General features: G+C 35.7%; 1 protein-coding gene across 1 annotated transcript in view; it reads left to right on the forward strand.

Moving 5' to 3' along the window:
- LOC145241548 (pleckstrin homology domain-containing family A member 8-like) overlaps nucleotides 1–20,515 on the forward strand; it is a 106,348-nt gene that overhangs the window by 49,196 nt on the left and 36,637 nt on the right. Inside the window, exon 2 of the mRNA XM_080104616.1 lies at nucleotides 17,864–17,980. Within this exon, the coding sequence (XP_079960742.1) occupies nucleotides 17,864–17,980 (117 nt within the window). The remainder of the gene's footprint in view (nucleotides 1–17,863; nucleotides 17,981–20,515) is intronic.

The following is a 20,515-nucleotide window of genomic DNA, read 5'->3' on the forward strand; positions in this document are numbered from 1 at the left end:
GAAGAAATTAGAATGTTTATACTTTCAAGTATCAACATAAAATTTGTTGTATATTTAGAATTACACTTATTAAAAAAAAAACAGAAAAATATTTATGATGTAGATATTCATCACAGAACGAAGATGTCATATTCTAAAAATCATGTGGGTTTGGCTAGTAACTTTTTTATTTGGCTAATAAACAAAAATATTTAGTTGTCAAAGGTCAACTAAAGAGAAATTTGTCTCTAGTGCCCTGTATATGGAAATGAAACTTAGCATCTCAGAATCAGCCAAAAGAAAAAATTAGATGCGTTTGATTTCAAGTGCCTTAAAGATTCTAGGGACTGAATAGTGATCGAATTCCCAATGAAGAAGTCGTATCGTCAATAATCTGGAAATGACATCTAGGTTGGCTTGGGCATGTAACAATATTAGTTATTTACACACGCATTAACCTGTAGACATCCGGGACTCAACACCTAACAAAGTGCGTCGCAAGGAACAGAGAACAAGTAATAACTTGACTCCTCGTTTATTTTTTTTAACAGCATTTATTTCCAAATACTTTTCCAAATAAACTGTGATCGCACTCCTTCTTTTTAACCTCTCCTCTTGAACGTTGTTTCGACCATGCTCTCGGACATGCTCTCTCTCTTTTTATAGTCTTCTTTTTCCTTACTGTAACGTCATTTCGCACATGTAAAGTCATTTGCATATGTGTGTCTGTGCGCTGTTACAGACATGCCCTAGATTGGATCCAGAAAGAACTGCTAACCAAATTCTCCAATGGACCCCTGATGGAAAAAAGATCAAAAATGAGAGAGAGAGTTGGTTGCGACAGAAAAAAACTTGAGGGATGCTGTGGATATGCCTTCAGATCGAAAACAATGCCTCATGCATCGAAGATGTGGGGTTTCTAGGTCTATTGCTTTAAACAATGATTTCCAACCTGCAAAACAAGATGAAAAAAAAAAGTACCGCTGTTGATTTTCTTAATGGAGTTGAACTGTTCAGCTTATTAATCCTAATCTGTTAAGCTTTGTCTAGCCAAGCAATTGTCATTTCTTCGTTCCATCGATTTAAATCTCATGCTAAATCTTTCTCAATCTAAAATAAAAAGAAAGAAAAGAAAATAATTTGGCACAATCTTGTCTGTGTTGTCACAATCTAGAAAGTAATGCGACCTGTAATCAATGGACGTTTTCTCTCTCGCATCTGTTTTTTAAGCTGTCCCATTTACACAAACGCATTTCTCGTTCTGACGTCGACATAATTCCACTATATTTTATAGTCTCTTGCTATCATGCATACGCAAATCGTATATCGTTCAACGACTTGGCTTCTCGTGATTTGATTCATCCATAACAATAATATTTAACGTCCTAAAATGGAGTATTGTTGCCACATCTGGGCAGGAGCTGCTCGGAACACCTTTTCCTGACATGACAGGGTTCAAAACTGGCATCAAAGCCTAGTAGGTGATATCCTTTTCTCTTCCCTGCAACCTCTTTCCCAAAGAAGAGATTTACAAGTCTATCTCTACTCTGTCATTATTTTCATGGTAAGTGCTCGACTGAGCTTTAATCTATGGTGTGATATTCATCAAAGAAGCAAGCAGCCACGCGTTTGTGCCTTGTGTGGCTGTACAAACAATAATCAACACTCCCCTTGGAAGTGTCCTTATGTCTGTCTGTCCTGCGGGCTGAGAAGGAAAAAAATCAAAGAGATTATAGATGGCGTCGGTGATCTTTTAAAGCCCTCTATCTCTCACATGCACATGACACACCTGCTAATGCGGCATGCCCGGATACGATAAGAGCAGGTTTCTTGGAGGAGTTAGGGTGAAGCGTTCAGACCTGCGTCCAGTGAATAGTGCTCTGCGTCTTGTCAGACTTTTTGATACAACTCGTGTAGTGAAATTTGCTTTGCGTCTTGTTAGACCTTTTGTTTTGCTACATATGGTCCCCCTCTCTGTAAGACTTTTGCACTAAGCACTCTTTTAGCTACAACAACTATCAACAATTTCCCTCACTTTTTGTGTCTAAATATAAACACAAATTCCATGAACAAACTTTCTTTCCTAGATCTGGCCGCCTGTGGAACTTTATACCGCGGACCTGTTTTCCAGCTGACTACAGCGTGGTCGCCTTCAAGTCCAATGTAAACAAGTTCTTATTCAGTCGTCCCCTTAAATAATCAAATTCTCCCCAACTTCCACCACTACTTGGCCCTGTCGGTGGGGCATTAGAATACGCTGACTGCCCCCCCCCCCAGCAGAGGGTAAAAGTCCCTCAATGGGGGTCCTGGATATGACCTTAAACTATATCCAGTGGTGAGGCCCTAGCTTGTGGGCTTTGAGGAGTGTGGAGCCACCCTTTAATTACCATTGCTCCCAGGTCCACTCTGACCCGGAGTGGTAGTACCTGTTAGGGTCCCAACTATGGTTTTTTTTTTTTTTTTTTTTTTTTTTTTTTACAGTGATCACCACTTATCAAGGCCCGGAAGCCACTCAGAGATAAGGGTTATTGCAAGTACATTAAGTTAGTGAGGAGATTTGCTGAAGTGTTTACTTAAGGGGGCGGTTCATTAGAAATTTGTTAACATTGGACTTGAAGACATCCAAATTGTAGTCCGGAGGGAAGCAGGCAGACGGAACAGAGTTCCACAGGCGTGCAGTTCTAAGAAAGAAGCTTTGTTCATGGAATCCGCGTTTTGATTTAGGCACATATATAGAGTGGGGGAAATTTTTCACAGTGGATTCAGCTAGACGGGTGTTTCTCGTGAAAGATTGGCGAGGGGGGACCAGAGATTGGAGTTCAGACGAGCATCTGCCATGGAAATAACGATAAAACAAGGACAGGCTCGCAACGTCTCTTCTGTGGGAGAGCGGTTGCAGGGTAGAGAAAAGGGAATCCCCCACCAAGCCACGAAGTCTATTTTGTACTCTGCCAAGGCAGGATAGGCTGTTTTTAGCAGCTCCTGCCCAGATATGGCAACAGTATTCCATCCTTGGACGTACTTGGCTTTTATATAGATAGAGAATTGCATCAGTAGTGAGATATCTTCTGGAGCGGTAGAAGGATCCCACCATCTTTCCAGCGACCTTGGCAACAGACTTGATGTACGTGTTCCATTTCAGATCAGGAGTAAAGGTCAAACCCAGAAGCTTGTCAAAACACGGAGCCATCCATCACAATTGATGCCAGCTGGGGATCTAAGCGTTGATGATGTAAGGATAGGAGTTTGGTTTTGGATGCATTAAAGGTAACCAGCCACATCTTCCCCCACTGAACCACGCGCTCGAGATCAGAGGAGAGAGAATCAGAGAGAACTTTATCATTTACAGCCTTTGATGTGTTGCCGTAGATGGTTGTGTCATCAGCATAGATGTCAACGAATGATTTTATGTGTTTAGGGAGGTCATTGATGTAGATCAGGAAGAGAGTTGGGCCCAGGATTGACCCCTGGGGGACTCCAGCATTTATATTGCAGGCCTCCGATTTTTGTCCATCGACCACTACTCTTATGAGCCTATCGGAGAGAAATGATTTAATGATTGAGAAAACATTTCCCGTTATACCGTAGCTGGAAATCTTGTGAAGTAGACCCTTATGCCATACCTTGTCAAAGGCCTTTGATATGTCAAGAGCAATTGCCCTAGAAAGAAAGCCTTTGTCAAGAGATTCACTTATCCTGTGGGATATAACTGTCAGCACATCTGCGGTAGATCTTGCAGAGTGGAAACCATATTGTGTGTCACTAAGAAGGTTATTCCTGCTGAGGTGGTTGACTATTTCTCTATTTAATATGGATTCCAGCAACTTACTCATAACACACAGGAGACTTATAGGTCTGTATTGAGAGGGAGATGACTTATCAACTGAATTCTTAAATATAGGGCAAACTGAAGAGGTCTTACAGGGAGTCGGAAAGCACTTCTCCTTAAAGCATCGCTTAGTTTCGTAAGTATGGGAGCAAGTTCTGGTTGAAGCTTTTTTAACACTATAATTGGGATGCCATCAGGGCCAGTTGCTTTACTGGAATCTAGGTTCTTTATTAGCTTGGCGACCTCATGCACGGATATTTGTATGCTACCCAGCTTGTTCTGTGTTATAGGAGGAAATATGGGGAGTTGATGGCCTTCGTCGCATAGGGTAGAATTAGCTGCAAAGTTCTTTGCAAATAGTTTGGCCTTGTGTGACGCTGACGAGATGACCTCTGGTCCATTAATAATGGTTGGTATAGAACGCACACTTCTGTTCAGGATCTTATTTGTTATTTGCCAAAACTGGTGGGATCCAAGCCGCTGATCAGCTACCTTGGATTTAACAGACTGAGCATATAGCTCTCTTTCATTTTTTATTACTCTTTTACAGTGGTTGCTGGCAGACCTGAAAGCAGCTTTAGTTTCAGTGCATCTATTACGTTGGTAGCTATGGAAAAAGTGATTTCTGTGCGCGATAGCAGCGGCACATTCTGGGGAGAACCATGGCTGGCTGTTAGGTTTTTGTTGAAATTTTTTGGATGGTATGAATTGGTCTATGCCTACAATTAACCATTCGGTCAGATCTGATACTATAGAGGACACATCCTTTTTAAACATGGAGTGCAGAGGTAAATCAGATATGAATGTATGGAAGCTATCCCAGTCAGCCATAGAGTATCGGTATACAGTACGGTGGAGGGGTACGTCTGGGGGCTTCTTACATTTCGTTTTTATCTTAACTGATACGACGGAGTGGTCGGAGGATCCTAGAGGAGAATGAACGGAACATGAACATAGCTCAGGGGAAGTTGAGAGAAAAAGGTCTAAGAGGTTTGCATATTGACCGGGTGTATCGCGCACACGGGTGGGTTCGCGAACAATCTGAGTGAGGTCATAAGCAATGGCAAAATCATGACAAAACCTTCCCTCATCGTCTGTCTTATTTGAATGGGTCAGCCATTCCACGTTATGGACATTGAAATCACCACATATGTGGATGTTAGCCGAGGGATGTGAAGACAGTATGTGGTCAATTTTCTCAGATATGCTCTTAAAGATAGTAACTCCGCTGTTGTGGGGCCTATAGAGGGCAAATATAAATGCAGTGGTGTTAGCAAGTGCAACCCTGAAGCACATATAGGGTAAATTAGGATCTTCTCTAGAGATATCCCTGCCACACGGGAAGCCATCCTTAATGTAGGCACATATTCCATGCCCATGGCGATCTTGGGGGTCAGATTTAGGGTTAAATAGAAACTGACTTGCAAAAAACAAATATATTCTATTAAAAAAATTTTTCTTCAAAATCTTTGGATTCGGCATTAAATAACCCGAAAAGGGTTGATATGCCGCAAAATAAAACCAACCAACCAACCAACCAACCAACCAACCAATCCACCACTACTGATCACTATGTTGTGGTCTTGTCAATAACCTTACACTCGTTAACCCTTATTCTCAAGTTGCCTTCAGGCCTTGATAAATGGTGACTCCTTTGTAAACAAAATATTTTATGTGTATTTTACTCTGTGACAATGTTGAGGTCCAGGATCAAATATTGCTGCAGCTGGGTCTGCTTACACCCACACACTATGCATGTCATTACTAGAGCTGTGACAACAGAATATTCTTTTCATTCTTTTGACTCAAGTATATATGCGACACAGTCAATCAATCGAGAACCACATCAGTCTGTATAAAAACATATTAACAGATATATATTCATGAGTCAAAACAATGAAAAGAATATGCTGTTGTCACAGGCTTAGTCATCACCATGCATATTGTTTTGGTGACTGGCAAGCAAAATTTTCCTCTTAGTATCTTCGCCATAGTCATAGTTCATATACTTTCCAATCATAACATCATTAAAATAAAGCACAATTTTTTTTTCTGTTTATTTATCTTTTTATATACCATTGAGTTGCTGCTTATTCCAAAAGTCATTCGCAGATTAGGGTTAATGAATTTGTCAGGTTGACGCTGATATGACACCATGAGCATTGGTAACAGTGGTTGAAACTGGGCAGAATTTGATCATTTAAGAATTTGTTTACATTGGACGTGAAACCGATCATGTTGCAGTCAGCCGGGGGGGGGGGGAATCCCATGGTATTGTCTTCCACAGATGTGTAGCTTTTGAAAGGAAATTTCACTCACAGAAGTTCTTTTTATTTTTCTGTGTGCAGAAAAAAAAAAAGTGAAATTATTTACAATGGTTGTAGCTAGATGGGGTTTTGCTATGAATGTTTTACAAGAGGACCATAGATTGGAGCTCAGTTGAGCACCTACCACGAAAATAATAATCGAGTAGCAAGAAATAACGTCTCTTCTGTGAAAAAGAGGTCATAAGGAAGAGTAGAGGGTATCTCTCACTAGATTTCGAAACTGATTTTGTACTGTAAGGTAAGAGAAAGTTATGTATGCGGCATCTTCTGAGATATGGCAACAGTACTTTATCTTGGGACGTATCTAGTTCTTATATGGGTTGAAGATTTTGGCTTCCCGAGACGAAATGCAATTAATATTGATGCTTTTTGTTTTTCTACTTCCTTTTGCAAAACTTAATTATATTCTGTAAAACCAAAAGCAACAACCCACCTTTTCCCCCGTTTTCCTTCTCCTCATTTCCCTTTTCTCTTTCTATGTCCCCCACTGGTTTCCTAATTTAAAATGTAGCAAACATTAATACTGTAACCCTTTTCCCTCTCGCATTGCAAAACTCCTTCATGTTCTGCAGGGCAGGGAAAAAAATGATAAAATCCACTATAAAAAACAACCAAACGAAACACTACAAACTAGCGATTGAAGATACAAAGAGCTTGAAGAATAAAACCTACAAAATAACTGGATGCAACAGGAATACTATTTCCAAAATAACTGGATTCGGCATTAAGTAACTCGAAAAGGGTTGATATGCCATAAAACAAGACCACCACATCAAACCTTTCCAGTGGAGTGAAAGTTCAAATATCGTTTTGGCTTTCCTAAACTATAATATTCCTATTTCTTCAATCCTAAAAGTTTATCAAAAGGGAATCACCATCCATTTTAAATGGGTCAAAGTGAGGATACGAATGTTGAGAACAAAAGGAGAGAAGCTTGGTTTTAGACGCATTAAAAATAACCAGCCACCCCCGCCCCATTGCACAACATACTTCAGGTGAAAAGAAGGAATCGGAAAGATCGTGATCATTAATGCTCTTCAAAGTGTTACCATAGATAGTTGTCTGCATAAATGTTAACAAATTATCCTAGAATGTGATTTGGGAGATCATTGATGAAAATCAGGAAGTAGGTTGAGCCCAAAATTGATTGCCAGTATTGATACAATGTGTTTCAGACTTCTGTCCATCAAAGACTACTTTTATAAACCTACTAGATGGCCGCCCGGCATTGCAATACACTTAAACATGATATTTTAATTTTTGCATATGTATTATTATAGAATCAATCCTCTATTGAATGTTATATATAATTTGCGCAGTAGACCAATTCACAAAAGAAATTAAAAAAAAAAAAAAAAAAAATCATTCTGATCAAATTCCATCTGTGTTTGTTTACAATATAACATCAGCTGATATTTGGGCTTGATGATGAATGCCCTGGAAAAGTCGCATCTGATTAATGTTTAGCTTTAAAATATGCAAATGAAGAAATGATTTGTGGTGATTTTACATGATACCTTTTTTCTTTTATTGTAAATTGAATTCAATAATAAGAAAAAAATTGAAATAAAATGGTGAGGTACACTCTGGCTTGAACAAGGGATCATTCAATCTGTAGTTGAATGTTCTACCATTGAGCTATATCTCCAGATAGCAATAAATCTTTTAAGAAATAATTTGCTGAGATTTTATTTCCCTTGGCCGGTTTAATGTAAAATATTCCCCTGTAAAAATTATTATTTTTTTTTTATCTATAAGAAAAGAAAAACTATTTTTAAGATCAGTTTTGGAATTTTTGATACTTATCGGATGAATTTCTGTACAAAACATAACATATGAACACTGCCAGGCATAAATTACCTTTGTGTGAAATTTGCAAAAGATAGCCTCAGCTGTTTCGGAACATATGAGGAACTCTCTTTCACACACACAGAATTTCTTTTATATAATATTAGCGGGGGGGGGGTACCCGGCGTTGCCCGAGTGTTTGGAGGTGTGTGTGGTCGGTCGGGGGTGGTGGTGGGTGTTAATGAAAACCTAAGAATAAGCAAAGTAAAAAAAGAAAACAGAAAAACGAACATTAAAACTTATCTGAAAAATAAAGTGGGGGGGGGGTGTAATCAAAACAAAAAGCACAAAAAAAAACTAACGTAAGGCAAACGAATGATGTTAAATGTAAAAATCGAAAAAACAAAAACAATAGAAAACAGAAAAACGAACGTTAAAAGTTCTGAAAAATAAAAACAAAACAAAAAAAAACACGTGAAAAATGGCTTAAATAAGCCTGTTTCAATATTAAAATTTAAAAAATCGGTGGGTACCCGGTTTTTTTTTTTGGTGTGTGTGGTTGACGGGGTGGGGGATTTAATGAAAACCTAAGAATAAGCGAAGTAAAAAAAAACAAAAAAACAGAAAAGTGAATGTTATGTGAAAAATGGCTTAAATAACCCTGCTTCAATATTAAAATTTAAAAAATCGAAAAAAAAGAAAGACATCTCCCACCACGATTCGAACCTAAAAAGTTTAGATATAATAAGCCAACGCTCTAAGCAACTGAGCTAACATGACGTATATGAAATTGTGTCAGTTCTTCAACTATTTAAACTAAATCCGGTTATGACGTCGTCTGACGCATGTGTAGAACTGATCTCGTCATGAGAGGACGGTTTTTGTTGCCCCCCCCCTCACTGTAGAAAATTGTATATTTCAGGGTGAAAAAATTAACGTTTTTGATCAATTTTTCGATATTTGTCGGGCGAAGGATGGGGCTTTCATATGAGACCAAGTTTTTGAATTTTTGTTCAGTCTGTCGAAAGTTTTTAGCAGACACACAAACATACACACATACATACACACATACATTTTCGCTTTTCTATATATAGATTAGAAATAAGAGAGAAAAGATTTGATGGTTGAGAAGACCTTTCCTATAATAATTTCTATAATAATTAGAAAGTTTGAAGTTGACCTGTGTTCCAAACACTATCAAAGACTTTTGACATATCCAGAGTTATTGTTCTAGAAGTGAAGCCTCTGTCAATAGATTCACTGATCTTGTGTGATATTACAGTCAGCATCTCAGCTGTTAATCTTGCGTCCTTGCAGACTTTATATTATTGATGTAATTATTTTTCTAACAATATGCCAAGTAGTCACTTAACGTGCATTCACAGCGTACGCACACATGCACACCTTGATCTCATTTCTAGCAAAAGTTGGTCAATTTTTTACTTTTTTTGTTGCATTTTACTTCAGCTGAAGTTCTCAAAACAACACTCCAACCCTTCCTTGGGGCAAACACTTGATCTCTATATGAGACACATAGATATTCGCATATTCCATTGAAATTCTCATTTACATCTCAAACACTCTTTTAGTAAAGAGGCTGAGAACATAATTTTCCTCTTCTTAATTGATCATTTAAGTACGTTATAATATTTCTTTCCTGTGGTCTCTTAGTCTTACTGGATTCCAGGAAAATAATTCATCTAGTCTGGTGGAGTATCCATTTTCGTGCTGTTACTTGAAGCAACATCACTTGGAGAAAGTGCACCATTCCGCATAAAAGCTAGTGCGAGTTCCTATTTACAATGCCTCCCCACGGGACAGTTAGAAACAAAGATCGTTTTTTAACATGGAGAAAAGGAACAAAAATTAAAAATTGTCTCAGTCGTGAAGGATTTCTCCTCCACTGAGAGAGAACAAGAAATCTAAGTACAGCATCTGAAGAACAAATACTACACTTTGATCTTGGCCTGGAGATAGTGTGAGTTAACCATAATGAGATCTTATTAGCACCATGAATACTATGTAATTTTGAATATTTAGTCATGGTTTACTTCTAGAGAGAAGTATCCTCGTGCCTGATTGCCCTGACAGATACCTGAGACACTCGAGGACAGTGTCTAGTAAGCATTTTCAAGTTCTCTCCAGTAGGCATTCATGTCTTTTTGACAGATTTGCTAAATGTATTATTTAATTTCTACAACTCTTAATGATGACATTATTCAATTAAAAAAAAAAAAAAAAAAAAAAAAAAAATCCTATTCCCTTCGAACATAGATTCTAAATCGGCTGGAAAAGATTACGTTTGCTGGACTTGTGAAAAATTCCCAATTATTAACTTTGCCCCCCCCCCTTTCTGAACTGGGGAGTTGTTATTAAAAAAAAAAAAAAAAATCGTTAATTGCTGATCACAACTATCCCACTTTTAACAGTGATTTTTCTGTTTGGTTCGTAGTTTTGTTTTACGGCATATCAACCCTTTTCGGGTCATTTAATGCCGAATCCAGTTATTTTGGAAATAGTATTCATGTTGCATCCAGTTATTTTGTAGGTTTTTATTCTTCAAGTTCTTTGTATCTTCAATCGATAGTTTGTAGTGTTTGGTTTGGTTGTTTTGTAGTGGATTTTATCGTTTTTGTTCTCTACTCTGCAGAACATGAATGAGTTTTGCAATGCGAGAGGGAAAAGGGTCGCATTATTAATGTTTGATGCACTTTAAGTTAGGAAACAAGTCAGGAAGTGGGGGAGAAATGGGGGAAAAAGGAAAAGATGGGTTGTTGTTTTTGTTTTTGCAAAAGAACTTAATATTTGATACATTTTAAGTTAGGAAACCAGTAAGAAAGTGGGAAAGATAGAAAGGGAAAAAGGTGGGTGGTTGTTTTTGGTTTTACAGAATATAATTACGCTTTGCAAAAGGAAGTAGAAAAACAAAAAGCATCAATGTTGGGTACATTTCGTTCAAGGAAGCCAATATCTTCAGACAGCCTGATCTGGTAGCATCAGGTGATTCTTCTTTGGTCAACTAGTTGATAAAAGAACCAGTAAAAGATACAGAATAATTAACACTCAATAATTCGTTTAAAAAATGTAATTTATATAAAACAAACAAACAAACAAAAAAGTCAACTCAATTTATATAAAACGCATTTGAAAGAAATTCTTCATTGAAACTGGCCAGTTTTTAATGTATAAAAAGATTAAGTGGTAAAATTAGAGAGTAGTTAACACCTGAAAACTTGTAAATAATAAAAAAAGACAAATTTTTTAAGTGTGATACGATTTGTAATATTTTTTTTCTGAACAGTAAATCTCAAATCGTTCAGTCATTTTTTTTTTTTTTATAAATACTATTATCGCATGTAGTTTTGTCTGATTTTTTTTTTTTTTTTTTTTTTTTGGTCCCTTGACAAAAGGAAGGTGGACCTGTAAATTCACCCTTGTCCATTTGCCCGTTCGTCTGTCCGCACTTTTCTCAATAACTATTCCTTAGAATTTTTTGAAATTTTGCGCAAACATTAAACATGATATGAGTAAAAAAAAAAAAAGTAACAGAACGGATTTTCTGGGAAAACTCTGGTTGTCCCCCACCCTAGGGGTGCCTTTGGCTAAAATTGACACTTTTGTGCTTATTAAAAGTTGATAGTTTGGATTTTTATAAAACTTTCTGAAAAGTTGTAACTAACTGATTTCTATATAATTTTGTTTGTCTATATTTCGTGATAACTCTTGGGTGTGCCCAGGGGCTCTTTTAAGGTTAATAAAACACTCCATTTTTGGGACTATTTTACCATATTTGTTCAAAATTTTCTGTGTATGCCTATTTAGCAGTTTTGCATGGTGCTGAACTCAAAGTTAAATATGTTAAGGATTTGGGGACTTTTGGGGCAAAGTGGGAAGGGGAAGCAAATGATGGACTTAGTCACTTCTTTTTCTTTTTTTGCATGGTGCAGAACTTAAATTTATATATGTTAAAGCCTAAAACTGCAGCGTTTGTTCATTTTCACCAGGATTTGATGTCTCCTGGGGACTTTTGGGGCTAAATGGGGGAGGGGGCAAATGCTGAACTTAGTCATTTTTTTTTTATGCCTCGTTCACTGTACACTCACAGGGGACCATGCATGCTTCACTTGTTTTTGCTGCGTTTGTTCCATTTTGTTTGACTCCTTAGTTTTGTGATCTCCATCAATTCACTTGATAACGCATTCCAGTAGCTTGTTTTCAAGAGCTACAGGCTTACAAAACTCTACTTGCTGACTGTTTTCCTCCTACTTAAAGCCCTGGTCTTTTAAAGACCAAGACCAATAGATATCTCTTGTCTTTGCGTTAATCATCTTTCATTTTTGTTAACTCCCTCCATCAAGTGGTCCTGGATATGACCTTAAACTATATCCGATTGTGAGGCCCCAGCTTGCGGGCTTTGTGGAGTGTGGAGCCACCCATAAATTGACATTGTTCCCAGGTCCACTCTGACCTGGAGTGGTAGTATCTGTTAGGGTACCAACTATGGGTTAAATAGAAACTGACTAAAAAAAAAAAACTCTTCAAAATCACTGGATTTGGCATTAAATAACCTGAAAAAGGTTGATATGCCGTAAAACAACCAAACCAACCAACCTTCCAAGTAGCTTCATGTCTTGTCTGGGGCGATTATCATAAAAAATATATGCTTGTCATCATTTGAACCCAGATTATTGATTGTTTGTAAATACGCTCACGTGAATGCTGGTGTTTGTTTTTAACCCCTGCATTAGTCCCATGGGGGTGTTTTGCTACCCCAATTTTGCTTAAATGCTCATAATTTTTAGTTGGAAACTTATTTCTTTTCCTCCCTCTCAGTACTCTCCTGACTCAGTGAGGGTATAACGTATGTGGTATGACACAGTTGTATCTCGGTTTTCCTTGGAGGTGAATCAGATTGAAAGGTAATGTTTATGCAATATAATTGTATTCATTTTTCTTGCTATTTCAATTTATGGAAACATTTTGCGTTCACCATCGATATTAAAAAATAACACAAACTGATGTATTCTGTGGGTATTTTTAAATGTGATCTAAATCTAAGATTTTTTTTATTTTTCCTTAGTTTTATATTTTATTTTACTGTATTATCTAATATAGAAACGGCTATATGTCTGTCTGTTTGTCTCCAGATTTTCAAACTCTATTTCCTCCGAAACTAAAAGTTTCAGAGTGGCACTAGAGGCTTCAAATGATTGGATTTTTTACGAGCTGTTCTTTTCTGGGTCTTTAGCCAGTTAAAATAGTTTTTAAGTGGTCAAAATGAATCAAAATTGAAAAATCGTTGTACATTTGAACATTTATCTTGGTTTATTTTTAATTTTTCATCAGTACATATGCGTGTCACGTCGGCACAGTGGCAATGTTACTAGCTTTGAATGCTACAGTTTAGGTTTCAATTCTAACTGATGGCCCTCAAATCCTTTTTTTTTTTTTTTTTTTTTTTTTACTTTTGAAATCATGACTATGATAATATATACGAAATCTGGACAAATGAAAATATATTTAAACGTATTTTACGCCCAGGCAAAGCGCCCCCCCCCCCTCGCTAGTTTTAAATAAATCTCAACACGCTACAAGTGATTGAGCTTGTTGGACTGACTTCCTCATCTTGGTTGTTATTGTCACAACGTTTCGGCCGTTTTGCCCTCCGGCCTTCGTCAGGTGAACCGTTTGTTAGGAGTCTCGAACCCAAACCTTTATTATTATTACGGGGGTACCATGTTCGGACTCCAGCTAGGCTTTGGGACATAGTTGCTGATTCTGTTTTCAATGTTACTTTTTCACTGCCTTCGTTCAGGATTGAACTCAGCACGAACGTCGGAGGGCAAAACGGCCGAAACGTTGTGACAATAACAACCAAGATGAGGAAGTCAGTCCGAAAATCTCAATCAATGAAAACACCTCATCTCAAAAATACAGACAATTACAAGCTACAAGTGATTCAAACTGTTAAACAAGGACTGTAGATATATCGTAAAACAGCAAGATAACTATATTTTATAAAATAACACTATAAACATTTTTGTATTAGAGTATATAAACACCCAGGTGACTATAAAAAATACTAAAAAAACAAACAAAAAAAAAACAGAGACAACATTTATACTTAAGAGAAATAGATGAAGTATTTCTACATCAGTAATAGTCCGTGCTACCTCTCACCCCTTCCAGTGGAGATTGCTGCGTGACAGGTCTTCTCTGCTTGAAATCTGGCTCCGTAAGAGCGTGTACTTGGAGATCATATGGTTTCGTAACTTTCGTTTGGCTTCACCTTCTGATTCTTGACCTTTAAAATTTTTTAAACTCAAACACGCCCCCCCTGTATTATATTTGTTGAATCAAAATGTCACTTATCCATATAACGGTTCGACCATGTCGAGTTGACAGAAAAACAAAAACAAAAAAACTCTTGCTTGAACAAAGCAATATTTATAGACTAGAAAGTCCATTCTCTGATTTTTAATTTGTTGCCAGTTCATGAATTGACATTCTAGTGTAGAAATATTGTTTCATGCAAGAGTTTTTGTTCTGTCAACTGGACATGCTGGTAAGTGTCATTTTGGTTTGCCAACTTTAAATTGTACTAGTAAGCTGCCCGGCGTTGCCTAGTTAGATACGTTTAAATATGATATTTTAATTGATGCAGATTACATATTTATTATTATAGACAATTCTCTATCGATTATTATATGGAACCTGATATATGGTAGTGAGATCAAAACTAAAACGATATATTGAGTGCCATCAACTATAATTAAAACCAAAATATACAAATCTCCACCCCCATGCCTTAGTCTCTGAGCCACACCCACTCATTTATAATAGAAATCTCATCTGTCTGTTTAAATGTATGTATGTATGTATTTATGTATCGATAGTTTGTAAAAGAGACAGACGATGGATTTTCACGAGATCAGTATCATTTTGAAACTCGACCCTTTGAACGACAAATATCGAAAAATTGGCCCAAAACATAATTTCCTTCACCTTCAACTGGGCACTTTTCTACAGGGATGGGTTGCTTTTTTCACCAATATTTTCAAAAGTCATCCCCTCTTTTTGATTGTCTAACCTTAATTTAAACCTACGTCACTTTCGGTTTGGTGATCGGCACCAACAGCTAACACGTCACTTTTTTTTTTTTTTTTTTTTTTTCTTCCAGTTTCTTTTCTTCCTTTGCAGTACGGGTTTGAGCCTGCCTGCCTGTCTATCACGTTTTTCCTCAACCACCATCCTTACACTCCCCCCATTTCTTTTCCGCCTTTGTGTTATGAGTTCGAGCCTGCCTGCCTGCCTACTGTAACTTATTTATTTATTTTTTTTTGCTCAACTAACACCTACAAACACTCGGGCAACGCTGGGCACCCATATATATATATAAGTTTTGGTTTTGATTCAAGCTGATGCACGCAAGTCATATATATATATATATATATATACATATATATATATATATATATATAAAATTTTTTTTTTTTTTTTTTTTTTTTGAAATCGCAATTTTATAATATATTAAAAAATTTTTTTTTTTTTTTTTTTATAATCAATATATATAATATATACGAAATCTACAAAAATTGCTAAATAATATTTAAGCGTAATTTACGACCAGACTATGCCGGGCGTCTCTGCAAGCTTAGATAAATACGAACACTCGGGCAACGGGCATCCAGATATATATATATATATATATATACACTCCTATAAATTCGTTTTTCTTTTGTGTGTGTATTGATAATTTTCTTATATATGGGTTGTGGAATTGAATTCACTTGCAAAAGATCTAGCTAATTTGCATATTCTTTTAAACATTCATTTTAATTAATTCCCTATTAGTTGCTCCGGTTTTCTAATAGGATAATCATCTTAAATTAACTATTACGCATAATTATATTCATGCAGATATTCTACATGATTTATACTTGCATAATATTTGTGTAAAATGTTTATAGTAAACACAAAATTGGTTCCATATTTATGTATACGTATATATTTTTGTTCAACAAATTTTGCCTACCAAACTCCTCCTATAGTTTTTGGTCTACAGACATGAAACTTCATATATAAGGTATTTGAATCCATGCAAAACTTTAAAATCGGTGTGAAAATTTAAAAAAAAAAAAATGAAATTTGACAGGTGAAGGTCGAACGCCGGCATTACGAATGCATAATGTAGTAGCTATTGGTTCATGTTTTAATTTTTAGTCTTGCAGTAAACATGTTTTCATAGCCCAGTCATTGATGGCAGAGGCAAAATAAATCGTGAGCTGAACGTTTTGGTTTCGATTCTTGGTGGTGGCGCATGAGTTTTTTTTTTTTTTTTTTATATACTTTTTAAATCATTACTATATATTGCATCCAATCTATCTATATATCTAAAAAAGTGAAAATGTCTGCCTGTCTTTTCTCTATGGTAGTTAAGGAAGACCATTACACAGAAAGGCCTTACTTTACATATTCACACTTTTTAATATATACATATGCACATAACTTTACGAACAGTACATAGGGCCCGAGCGAAGCCGGGTTGAACTGCTAGTATATATATATATATAAAAGCGATTTTAAAAGATGAAATCGTTCTATCATTGAAGATAAGATGCAAATATAACAGGACGACGCCCCAAAGTGGGGAGGTTTGCTGGTATGTGAGTTTGTTTAGGCCTTTCCGATCACGGAACATCCAAGAAAGTCAAGTCACTCAGAACAACTCCCACCACACAATAGTCCGGCCTTGATCGTCTACACGGGCGCAAGGTTGATTGGTCCCTCCAGTTTTTTTCACTCTTTTTCTTGAAGTCCATGAGTGATGCAATCGATCTTCTTGAGTCCAAGACAACGGCACATGCCCCACGTTGTCATTAGGTTAATTTCCGTGTACCGTCATTCGGACTTAGGGTTAGCACCTTCAACTGAAGGCACATTACTCCGTACAATTACGAAAAACCTCAATGAAACCGTTAAGTTTTTACAACTATAGAATATATTAATAGGTCAATTATCTAATTCCAAAGGAGTAAGGAACACGCACACAAAATTCTTTTCCATAATAGTAGAGATATATATTATATATAATGTATTACGTATGTTGTATAATACATGCATATAATCTATATTTATATTGTATAATATTATAATACATACTAACTAACGGGCTCTGGAAATTCCACAGGGGACTCATTCATATGTAATATATTGATGTTGGCATTCTGTAGATGTTCAGTGTAAATGGAGACGCTCTGATATTATTGTACCTATTTACAATGCCTCCCCACGGGACAGTTAGACACCTGGATCGTTTTTTAACGTGGAGAAAAGGTACAAAAATAAAAAAATTGTCTCAGTCGTGAAAGACTGATCCTCCATCGAAAGAGAACAAGAAATGGAAGTGCAGTATCTGTTCTGACAGATACTACACTTTGATCTTGACCAAAAGGCCAAGTTTTTTGTTAAAACTGCAAACGTATTTATCTAAGCTTGCAGGGACGCCCGGCATAGCCTGGTCGTAAATTACGCTTAAATATTATTTACCAATTTTTGTAGATTTCGTCTATATTATAATGTTCTATCGATTTAAAAAAAAAAAAAAAAAAAAAAAAAAAAATTGCGATTTCAAAAAAAAAAAAAAAAAAAAAAAAATATATATATATATATATATATATATATATATATATAAACTTAAGTTTCTTGAGCTATAATCGACACTAAAACTTATGAATAATTCTTGGTAAAATTATTTATTACAAGAAATAGAAGTCCATAACAATTAAACGACAGTCACTCAGATGTAAGCGTGACACACAAAATAAATAATACACACGCTATCGTATTAATATATAGATATTGATATTTTCTTTTTCTTTTACTAAAATGATTTTGTATATCCGATGATTTAAATAATTATCTTCTCCACAATTTTTAGGTTGGCAGCCGCGATGGTTTATCCTTGACAATGGTGTCTTGTCATATTACAAATCGCAGGAAGATGTGAACAATGGTTGCAAAGGTTCGATAAAAATGACCGTCTGTGATGTTGTCGGTATGCACATTTTTTTTTATTTTTTTATCTTTTTTTTCTCAACTTTTTATTCACAAAAATTTGAATGATTTCAATTATTTTATTTCCTTTCTTTATTACCTTTTACTACAGCTGAGAGAGAATAACAGAAGCGAGAATAATAGATATTGTATGAAATAAGAAGGAATTAAACTGTGTGGTGAGGGCGATAGTAAGAGGTTATTTGACGAGTTAATTAGAACAATTAAATACAATTATATATTTCTTTTTAATTGGAATCTTTTGAGATGAGTAATTTGTATTTATTTATTGTATTTATTTATTTTTTATGGGGGTGGGGTCGAGTAGAGCAAGAAATTTGGTCTCGAGATTACAACGCGTGAAAATTGGGATGTGGAGAATAGGGGAGCGTGAATGCATTGTTTTATAAAAATAATCAACTTATCTTTTTGTACCGGCAACAACCACGCCATGACATCTTTATCTTTTCCATCAGACCATTTTATAAGAGCTTCGAAACCTAATTATTAACTTATATTTTTACTTTTTTTTATATAAATGTTTTTACTTTTTTTTATTTAAAGAGTACCTATCATACCATTTTGAAGCACCTAAGACTTTATGTGAGTAACTGATAAATATCGGCTGTTTAAAAAGATAGTCTGAGTGCAGATCAGGATGGACTTCAATATGAATGTGATCTAATTTAACTAAAACTAAATACATGTAACTAACGGAACCTGTGGAAATTCCACAGACTCTTTCATATGTAATATATTGATGTTGGCAGTCTGTGGATGTTCAGCATATTATTATAGCTCTTTTGTTAAAACTGCAAAAGTATTCATCTAAGCTAGCAGGGACGCTCGACGTAGCCCGGTCGTAAAATACGCTTAATTTTAATCTATGCAGATTTCGTATGTATTATTATAGAATCAGTCCTCTATTGATTATTATATATTATGAGGAATAATTTGCCCGGTGGCCAATTCGCAATTTAAAAAAAAAAAAAAAAAAAATGGTCGTTCCTTGATAGAGTTTAAAATAGACTTCGTAGCCTCGTAGGAGATGTCCTTTTCTCTTCCTTGCAACCTCTATCTCACAGAAGAGATGTTGCGAGTTTGTCTCTGATGTATCGTTATTTTCATGGAAAGTGTTCGACTGAGCTTCAATCTATGGTCCCCCCTCGCAAAACTTTCACAAGAAACACTCGTCTAGCTGAAAACACTATCAATAATTCCCCCCACTCTTTATCTGTGCCTAAACCTAAACGTAGATTCCATGAACAAAGCTTTTTTATTAGAACTGCACGCCTGTGGAATTGTCTTCCGTTTTCCTGCTTTCCGGCTGACTACAATATGGTTGTCTTCAAGTCTAACGTAAATAAGTTCTTGATGAGCCGTTCCATATAAGTTATCAAATTTAACAAATTTTCATTACTAATGATTATTATATTGTCCAATTTCTACTGTACACTCTTTAACCCTTATCCTTGAGTGGCCTCTTGACCTTGATAATGAGTTGATACCTATGAAAAAAAAAAAAAAAAAGTCCAATGTGAACAAGTTCTAATTGAATCGTCCCCCCTAAGTAATCCAAGTTTCAAAATTCCCACTGTTTACTATGCTAAAATCACAATGACTAATGTATACCTATTAACCCTTATCCTTGAGTGGCCTCTGGGCCTTGATAAGTGGTGACACCCTTGTAAAAAAAAAAAAAAAAAAAAAAAAAAAAAATTCCGTTTGTTTATTTACATTACGTCAGCTGATATTTTGCTTGACGATGACTGCCTTGGAAAAGTCGCTTCTGATTAATGCTTACTTTTAAAATATACAAACGAAAAGAGGATTTGTGGCGATTTTACATGGTACCTCTTCTTTTATTGTAAATTGAACTTCTCAATAACAGAAAAAAATTAAAATAAAATGGTGAAGTACACTCTGGCTTGAACAAGGGATCATTCAATCTGTAGTTGAATGTTTTACCACTGAGCTATATCTCCAGATGACAATTATTTTTTTAGGAATGATTTGTTGAGATTTTATTTCCCTTGGTCAGTGTAACGTAAAATATTCCCCCCTTGTAAAAAAATTTTTTTTTTATATATAAGAGGGACTATTTTTAAGATCGGATATTTTCGATTTTTGATACTAATCGGATGAATTTCTGCACAAAACATATCTAAGAACACCGCCAGACATATAAATGAGTTTTCTTTTGTGAAATTTGCAAAAGGTAGCCCCAGCTGGTTTGGAATTTACATACACACACACACACAAAGTGACTTTTATATAATAATAGAGATATATGATAATACTACTTACTGCATAATTATTCTGAAAAAAAAAAAGGATAAAATTCATGTTCAACTTTTTGGGTTTGTATTGCTGTAAACATAGATTCGAAAAAGTTATCAGAAAACAAATATATAACAAATAAATGTTATCAAAGGTAAGATAAGTTACTTTTCTTCCAAACTGGATATATTTTTCGTGTTTTTATTCAATGTAACATGTTTATTCAGCTTGAAAAACATAGTGTTTACCGATGTAT

This window comes from Euprymna scolopes, chromosome 20 (genome assembly GCF_053919585.1).
Source record: "Euprymna scolopes isolate OS-2025 chromosome 20, ASM5391958v1, whole genome shotgun sequence".
NCBI classification, from domain to species: Eukaryota; Metazoa; Mollusca; class Cephalopoda; order Sepiida; family Sepiolidae; genus Euprymna; species Euprymna scolopes.